Raw genomic sequence first — 9,761 nt, 5'->3', positions numbered from 1 at the left:
AAAGCATGCCACAGCCTCCTTTCTTGCAGCTGCTACCGAAACAGGACTCTCAAGCAGCCACCGCTTTTATGGTCCAGAAGTGTACAAATAAAATTCCCGGGGAATTACTTTAATTGTCCCGATGATGGGTCTTCGGAGTTGTATTTAATAATTTTTAAGATAAATAAAGCAACGATTAATTAAGAATTTGCTATAAACAAATGCGTAACTGTACTGGATCAAATAACAAAATGACGGCAAATGTTTAAACTTGTAGGCTCTTTATTGTCTTTTCAGGTTGGAGACGGCCCCCTTGTTTATGTAGAGGAATTCTGGAAACTTATAATCATCCACTTTAGTTTCACTCCCATCTGAGATATTTTCCCTCCAAAAAACACGGGATGGACTAAATGATAAGTGCTCTTTAAATAACAGCTTCTACCCTAAACTAAAATTATATTAAGGATTCAATTTAGCTAGGAACGATCCAGAACAAAGTAACACCCGTCTTTTCAGCCAACGTTTCAGCAAATTTATTACCTTCTTCAGGGCGTAGCTATGCGAGTTGGTTGAGTTACAGAAAACTGAAAATTGAATCCTTAATATAAATATGTTGCGATCACTAAAAGCCAATACCAAGAATGAAAAATTATTATAATAAACTTAATTGACTTTTCTTTTTTTAAAAAAATTCTTAATTGCAATTTTTCCTAAGTTTAATTGGCTACACAGAAAAATGGAAAACTATTCTGGTATATTTATTAGCAGAAGGTCTCAAATTAAAAAAAATAGATCTGAAACCGGAATCAATAAATTATTAATATTTTTCTCACATAGCATTAAGAAAAAGTTGTAAAATTTTACGTCTTTATTAATTAGCAATTTTATAATTTATTATAATATTCATATTTTTTAATTTTATCGTTTATAATAATAAAATGTGATTTTGATTTCCATCTAACGAATGTTTATATTATTAATTATCTTTATTTATTATTAATTTTGTATATAGTCAGTCGTCTATAGGATACATATATGTCTTATTCCGTTCTGTTATGTTCGTCTGTTTATGTTTTGTGTAACACATTTATAAGTTATTATTTATATAGTTAACGTTATTGTACGTACTTTTTAAAATTAAAACAAAAAAAGAAAGTATAAGTAGAATTTGGTTTTTCTTGTATTTTCCTGACGAAAAATCCTTGTCAAAACAAAATCTTTCATTAATCTTGAAGCTGGTTTCTTAACTAAAGCCATTATAAAGATGTAACCCCCCTCCCCCCCCAAAAAAAGGTTTGGCAATAGCTAATGTTAATAAGTTTCATGAATTTCATTAATTTTATAAACTCTTCTTAATTCATGAGATAATTATCTCATATCCCTAGAATTTTTCTTTAAGTGAAACCTATAGAAAACCTCTTTTCTAGTGGCTAAATAAAGTGCGACATTGAATTCGAGGGCGATGACACAATCATAGAAAGAAAGATGGGTAAGACGACTATTATGCAACCAAAATGACTACTCTTGGAGGCAGATTGGCATTATTTAAGAATACTGTATCGAAAGTATTTTAGGTACTTAATGCTGCCTGAAATCACACCACAAAAGGCCGCCACAGATGAATACTTAAAAATTTCTCTTTAAAAAAAAAAAATCCATGTGACATGAGCTTAAATAAATAACAATGACTAATGATTAAGAGCGAAATAATTAACAAAATCAAAGGTAGACTCGAGGATAAACGGTGTTCTCGGTTTGTGCAAGAGGACAATTTTGTTCCCAATCGAATTTCTATTAATTCCAAACTTTTATTGGGAAAAATTAGTAATTGGGAAACAGCAAAACAAAGATCAAATATAAAAAGTATCTTTTTTTTGACTAAAACCTTAAAATTATGAATAAATTTTGGGGCGATACATGGAATTTTGACAAGCGAAAGAGAATTATCAAACTAAAGTAAACAAATGTTTTTCTTTTTTAAATAAATTTTTAATAAAATATTTCTAAATTTCTTATAATTAGATTATTTACAAAAAAATATTTACAGAAATAAAAACATTCGATTTACATATGTACGAGAATAATTATTGAATTACACCGGAAGTAGTCTGTGTCTTCTTTTATCTCTTTCTTCTTTTCTGTCTTGCCAACTTGTTCAATTCTCCTTGCTGTTGGGAACCCCAGCTGTAGATCTCCTTTACTTTCTTCAATCTCTCAGTGTCACTGTGGTGAGGAAGGTTAAAAAATCAGTAAATATTTATGACCAAAATGTATACTAATTTAACCAAGTATATTTGCATATATCTCGCCTGACGGAGTTGCGTCATACCCAAATACGTTAGAATCGAAAATTATTCTTAAAAATCCAGTCCAATTAACCTAAATTTACATTTTCTTGAAATCAATAATTTGAAATAAAAGATGGTTGAGTTGTGACCACAAAGCTTCCTCAGAACGTCAATAAAATCTTTTATTTTTTTTTGCATTAGCTAGTGAGGATGCTCAAGTACGTTTCGAAAGTTTAATCGGGGCAAATAACAGATAACAGCAATAAAATATATGGGCTTAAGCTCTTTGAAGCAACCAATATCCATCGATGTTTAGCCTACACAGCCCAGGCTAACAACATGCTTGGCCATAGACTTCCAATTCCTCTCTCAGATTAAGTGTTCAGGGCCATCAACATGCAGCATCCATGGAAAAAAACTGTTGCACATACGAGGAGTAGGAGGAGGAGATTATCTATTCTCAGGATCCACTTTCATTGAATTTTAAACTTGTGCCTTAATAATGATTATGGCGTAGTAAATCTTATCGGGAAACTGTAGTCTATCGAATTGAAAGTGGTATTCAGAAAGTGAAAACCGGTTTCCTCCTAACAGACGCCTGTGAAAAACATGACGACGTTTTTAATAGAGTCATCACCTGTTTTACTGAATAGAAGGAGCCGTGGCGGTTCCAAGGAAGGGTGACAGAGAAGGAAAATAAACTATTTTTAGCGAACATCTAGCCTAAACATCTAAATTTTCGCCCGTTTTTATTTCTTAATAAATTGAGTAGACGATTAATTTGGGCTTTATCTATGGTTAAGCATTCCTGTATCAAGGTATTTAAAACTTGACTAACCTCTTGGCGATCTCCTTGAACTTGACATTGGCCAAGAAACTTCTATCTCTACGGATTTCCCGAAGAGCGCCTTTCATTTCTCGTTTGTATTTGGTTAACAGCTTTTTACGTTCAGATTTGTCATCATTCTGTTTTCGAAATCTGTTATCGTAACTGGAAAATAAATAAATAAATAAATTAAAAAAACAATAAATATGGTGTAAACACACACACAACTTTCTTCAACAATTCACAAGTTCAGGAGACAAAAACATTGTACGTTAAGAGATATTTTATTCGATAACGATTTATAAAAAAATCAATAATACACTTTAAAATAATAATTAAAATAATTTTTAAATAAAAAATAGCAAAACACATTTTCCAATTTTTATATAGTTTTTTTAAATTCCTTCCATAAAAGTTTATTTTGAGGATGTGTTTTGGAACGTTAACATTTCTCCAAAAGGTAAATCTATGTTGAGGCCAGCCAGCTGTTTAGTAAAAATACAAAGTTTGAAGGAAACCTTGAGGACTATAATAAGAGATAGTCGAATGTTTATATTCCCAAGATATTTTTTTTAGTAATGAAAAGATCTCAAAGCCTGTATTTCCAATAAAACCTAGTGTTTCCTGAATTTAATAGAGAATAGAATTTGATACGATCGCAGCAAGAGAAACGGAAGTAATAATTTACGGATAAAACTACTCGAATTCACGTTCTATAATAAAGACAAAACATTACTATAAATACTTACACTGGCCGAATATTTGGATCGTATAATCTTAACGCTTTAGGCTTCTTTTGCTGTTTAATTATTGGCTCAAAACCTTTACTTTTTACTTCAAGTAAAGTTCTTTTTAGCTTTTCTATCATTTCTCCAATCACTGCTGGATATTTATTCACCTGCAAATCGCTTCATTTTAATAGCAGTCGTAAACAAAATGTACAAAACCATTGAAAGAGGAAAATCAAAATTACCTCTAATGCTGTAATGTGATCCATTACTGGACTAAGCAGTAACCAACTTCCATGGATATCTTTCCACAAATCGATGAAAATGCTAAGTAAACCAAGGGCCGTATAGATACTTCGTACTCTAAATTTATCATCTATTTTTACAGATTTAGGCGCTAAATCTGATGATTTCATTCTTAAATTTTCGACACTTCTGTAAGGATTCAATTTCATTGTTGATTAATAGCTCAGGCAAAATATTTATTTAGGAAAAACTACGGGAACAGGGTAACACACGAGTAAAACTCAAATGATGAGTTCTGAGTACAATAACTTGCGTACTCTAAGAATGCAAGTTATGAACACTAGTTAAGAAATGTGATTTCAAACACTTTTTAACTAACTTACTACCTTTTTTTACCCCTGAAATTTCAATAGTGAAGAAATAAAACTGGCAATAAATAAGTTTACTTACATATCTTGACAAGTATTGTGTAAATACAAGAATTTATGCTCTTTCTGGAATGGTGGCACAATGGCACCATTACTATTTACAGGTGTTGCCAAATGGATGAGTCCACATAGAAAGTTGACAGATTCTGGTGAAATTCTTTTTGATAAAGATATATACTAAACATAAAATAAGATGAAATAAAATACTACAAGAAAAACAGATGTTTCAAACAGTAAATATTAGAAGATAAGGTTATACCTGTGAGAAAAGTGTTACAAGAAATAGCCCACTAGCAATAGCTCTTCTAGTTGTAACCTGACACTGGTGTAACATTTCTGTCATGAATGCAAAAGCTGGTGTCGTGATTGGATGTCTTTTATCAGAAGTTGGAAATAACAGAGGTATTAACTTCAAGAATATCAGCTTCAAACAGAAAAAAGTTAAGATCAATGTATTGTGTTAAGATTTAAACTCACAAATTTTATTTTGTTAAACAATATCCATATTTAATTGTTTCCAATATAATGAAGTTTGTTAAATATTACACTGAAACGTCACAGGAAATCATCTATCTTATAGTATATCCAGAGCAATTAAATAGAAACAAAGTAAAAATTCAATGAAAAACCGATTTCGAAAATACTATAAGATCGATAATACTCCCACTCATTAGCAGTTACAAGGAAAACGGACATTATGGGATTCTATATAAGCACTTACCGTTTCAAATGTAGGATATCGATGCTTTTTCTTTAAATATTCCTCATGCTTTTCCTTAATCACTTCAGACAGACAATAAGCAGCGTTTGCTGGAGTAAATTGTGTCAATTCGAATAAAAATGGCGCTAAATGATCTAATGTAGTCCAACAATCCTGTAGTAAAAGAAAAATTAAAAACACACAGTATTTAAAATAAATATCGATTAAAAATCGATTAAACAATTAATACAAACCAAATGATCGCAATCGTTAAGAAATTGTAAAAGAAATGCGAATAATTTATTTAATTCGTCCTTATTTTTTTCATCCAAACTTGGATGATTACATTTTATCATTCTTTCAATAATTACTGATATTTGTTCATTAGTTTTATCAGCAAATAGTTCGAACAACTGATCGTATATTTCTGGAACTGAACGAACAAAATAAAATGTTAATTGTAAACTTTTCTTGGAAAATGTTTTAAATGTAAGCGTAAGGATTATGTCTAATACAATAAGCAAACCAAGTTTGAGAAAGTAAAGAACAAAAAATATGTATGAACATTAAAACAATAACATACTTTTAAACGTAAAAGGTAATGCCCGTCCTGCTTCTTCCATCAATTTCCTCTTCTCTTCATTTTCCTGCTCCAGCTGTTCTTTAGTTTTCTTTATTTCCAGTTTCTTTGCACTTCCTTCGAAAGTCTTCACAATAGGATCAAAAGCAACTTTTTTCTTACTTGAAATATCACCATCTTTACTTCCTAATAATGTTTCTTTGTTTGGGTTTTTTGTTCGAATCTTTTCTTTTTCTGTAGATTTTTTGAGTTCCTTGTTAAAAAATACAAAAAAAATAATTAATCAAAAGAAAATATTTTTTTGTTCCAGTATCAATAATAGAAATATGGTGTGAAAGTCCCCATTATCTCTCACCGAAGTTTATGAAGTTTTTTAAAAAACAGAATGTGTAACAGCTGCACGCACTAAGCTGACTTCAATCAATAATCGATATATCCCTATAGTAATTTGCACTTCGATTATACCATTTTTTTTTTCAATCTAAGAATTTTCGCAACTCATACAATTCTTGGTTATATTATAAAATAGATAGGACCGCACATTCCACTAAAATTATACACTGGAGGAAAAAACAACCCCATTTGTCTTTAGGAAAATTTGAATAAATAAATAAAAGTTAAAGATTTTCGTTAAATAAATATAAAAAACGGAAATCATAAATACTTTAAGTGAAATGGAACTTCCTCAAGATTGATTTTGACCAAAACATTTGTTTTCGTTCTCTGACGGCACCAAATCTAAATATAAAATTTGATACGCTATTTTCCCTTTTGTTTTGCGATCACCACGTGAAAGCGTTTAATTTTCTAAACACTACTTTTCTGGAATACGGAGTCTTTAAAGTTTTTCTTTTAATGAAGAAAAAATTCATCTTACTAGAAGTTAGATGAAGTAAAAATAAATATCTACATCACCAACCTGGTTTTCTTTTGATTGTTTGTCTTCCTGTTCTCCATGCTCTAATTCTTCTTCCTCTTCCTCTTCTCTATGAACTTCCATTGCCATATCCGCCAGATCAAAGACTGCTTCACCTTCAGAATCAGAACTTTCACCATCTTCTGACTCGCCAGTTTTCTCTTCTTCATTTTTATTTTTATCATCATCATCACCACTATCGTCATTGTCATCACCGTCATCGTCGTTTCCTTCATTTTCTTCTTCCTCTTCATCACTTTCGGTAACTTTATCTTCATTTACTTGGGAAGAATCCAGTTTATCATGCTTATCTAGAATAATAGGGTAACAATGAATTATTCACTAATAATTTATTCATTAATTATGATAAATATTTACCACATAGCATACCTTTTTCATTTTCACTGATTTTTGTAATGAGATTTCCTTCTTTATCGTACATTATTTCAAAGTCTTCATCTTCTTGCAAATAAAAACTGAAATTCATAACTTTCGTTTTCATAATAAGAAAAAAAAGGGCAGTTTCTAGTTTTATTTCTGATTCTACTTGACTCCCCATCCTCTTGATGACTATTTACTTTATTGAGGTCAATTTGTTATATTGGAGCACTATAAAGCCAGAGGCAGATTCTAAGGTGAAACTTTTATTTTAAGAAATTTTTCCAAGACAATGTGATTAAAGGGATCCAGACTAAATCAACCTAAATCAGCTCCCAGTACTACTTCTGGTTTTAGAATCTCTTAAGAGTACAGGCTCAGAAGAGTTGTTGCAGAATAAAAGCTTTGATTGTATCACCAGATGTTAGCATGATAGACCCCCTTTTGATAGCAATGTACAATTTGATAGTCTACTAAAAGATGAACCCTAATTACGTAGATTTAAAATTTATTAACGTACCCATCATCTAAATCATCGGCACTACGATGTTCTTTTTTATCAGTAATTTCTGGTAAATCTACGTCCTCGCCTCTCATTCGACGTAATCTCGCTTCTTCTAATTCGCGTAATTTTTCTGCTTCTTCAGCTGCTAATTCAGTTTCACTTTTTAGACGATCACTTGGCTTAAAAATAACAATAAATTCAATCTTACAATAATTTATGTTTAACCTTTTTCTTAAAAATTAGATGATATATTTACCGTTCCTCTGGCTTCGAATTTAAGCTGATTCATCACCAAATCATAAGGATCTTTCTTCTCAATTTCTTCAGCCGTCGCACTTCCAGCTCCGCCACTTCCAGCAATCATGGGCATTAATTCTTGCCATTCTGAATCCAACTGCTCAGTCTTTTCCAAGGTTTTCTCCTTTGCTTCTTGTTTTTCTGCTTTTCTTTTTTTACTTTCAGCGATTAATTGCTCAATAATTGATGCCCGGCCTTTACTTTCATCTGCTTTCTTCAACAGGCCTCCGCCAAAATGTGCTTCTTCCACAAAGTCGGCTGAAAGATATTTATTTTCAATTTTTTAATTCTTTAAAGACAAAAATGTATTATGTATAATAGCAATTTTACCAACCATCTAATTTTCCCTTTTCCTGTTCCTGAACTTCATCATCGCTGGATGGATTTTCAAAATTTTCAATTTCCGCCAGTGATCTTCCTTTGTGGGTTAGTATTTCATCGTCACCAAGATTAAACATCGCTTTCTAGTAAAATTTGACAGTAATTACCTAATTATTTTTTACATCAAGAATTAAATACTTTTTAATAAGAATAATGGCGTAGGTAATCATGTGGAAACTTTTAGAAGATGATGAAGAAACATGACTTAATAAATAGGGATGCTCAAATAGAAAATACCAACGATATTTTAAGAGCAATCTTTGCGTCATCACTATGGCTAAAGACTGGACTTGAGAGAGTAATAAGAGACCCCTTGATTTACTACCAAATTATTAGACAATTAGCGTGTTCTAAAGACTGGGGATGTTAATGAAGGCTACTGATCCACAACTGGGTTTGGTTAGGAGCATAATTGCACCTTAATCTTTTCAAAGCATCTCTCCTTTAAAAATTGACGCACAAGAAAATACAATCTTTATATTGATAAGGACTGATACATTCCAAGATCTTCCTGGAGGCTTGGAAAAGTAACGAAGAATACAACAGATTCTACGAGGATTCGGCAGAAAGCCTACTTCACCGCGATCCAGGGAGTCATAGTTGTATTGAAAGCAGAGCTAAGAAATACAAACCCCTCTAGCGGTGGTTGGCTTTTTAAGTTTTGTACTAACGTAAAATATCAATATTATGTATTTCAATAGAATGAAAAAATAAATGCCAATTTCAGTCAAGATATTTATTTATTGTGCCAAGCTCTTGATCTAGAGCTAGGTCATCTTCATACTTATAATAAGCTCAGAAATTCGGTGTCGATTTGAAATATTTCTTCTCTGAATGATGGATATACTTGAGACAAACCAAAGGCTCTGTTCTAATTTCAAAGTACTTTCTTACTTAAAATACTAGGAAGAGAATCATTAAGTATTTTTAACATCTTACCCTTTTATGAGCCCTCAAACGTTCAGCCGTAAATCTAGCAAGAATACGATCTTCTTTGGTCATAGCGGAATTTTTTTCCCCAATCCTACGATCCAAAAATTTATTAGCCTTATCTTTTATCTTGTATTCTTGCAAAAGCGTTTCCTTTCTCTAAAAATAATTTTGAAAAAAGTTTTAGTTTTTTTTTTTAAATACATATATACATTAAAAAACTAAACACACTCACCTTTTTAATTGATTTAGCCCTAGCTAAGCCAGGTAATCCACGATCTTGTTTCAATTTACGGCCCAAAATATTGAATTTCTGTCTATTTACGTGAACCTCAAAAGGATTAGATGACTGTTTCCGTTTGGCAGACTTCTCAATTATTATATCAGAAGTATTCTTCCTTTTAGATTTAAGTTTGGCCATAATTAAAGATTTATAAAGTATCAATTGGAGCTAAGAGTATTCAACGTGAACACACGAGGTATAGACCAAAACATAACCTTACTATTGCAATCTGCAGTGGAAGGTTGCAACTAATTATTAATTTTTTTTCTTCCAGTGTGTGCAAAATGGCCTCTATA

The 9,761-nt window shown here is 31.4% G+C and overlaps 1 protein-coding gene across 1 annotated transcript; it reads right to left on the bottom strand.

Annotated features, from left to right (window-relative positions):
• Positions 1-1,977: 1,977 nt before the first annotated feature.
• l(3)07882 (Nucleolar protein 14 homolog l(3)07882) lies at positions 1,978-9,721 on the bottom strand. The gene is made up of 16 exons (XM_074113468.1): positions 9,418-9,721; positions 9,192-9,341; positions 8,206-8,335; positions 7,831-8,129; positions 7,590-7,753; positions 7,082-7,167; positions 6,695-7,002; positions 5,779-6,028; positions 5,450-5,628; positions 5,217-5,369; positions 4,755-4,919; positions 4,518-4,672; positions 4,067-4,256; positions 3,843-3,991; positions 3,106-3,258; positions 1,978-2,202 (listed from the first exon to the last, which is right to left on the bottom strand). Exons 1-16 carry the CDS (start codon positions 9,601-9,603, stop codon positions 2,100-2,102), a joined length of 2,820 nt encoding a protein of 939 aa, XP_073969569.1. The 5' UTR covers positions 9,604-9,721; the 3' UTR covers positions 1,978-2,099.
• Between the last annotated feature and the right edge of the window lie 40 nt (positions 9,722-9,761).

Source organism: Rhodnius prolixus, unplaced genomic scaffold (assembly GCF_049639745.1).
Source record: "Rhodnius prolixus isolate KJV_2025 unplaced genomic scaffold, Rpr scaffold_7, whole genome shotgun sequence".
Classification (NCBI taxonomy): domain Eukaryota; kingdom Metazoa; phylum Arthropoda; class Insecta; order Hemiptera; family Reduviidae; genus Rhodnius; species Rhodnius prolixus.
The sequence above is the reverse complement of the archived record's forward strand: the minus strand, read 5'-3'. Positions and strand labels throughout refer to the sequence as shown.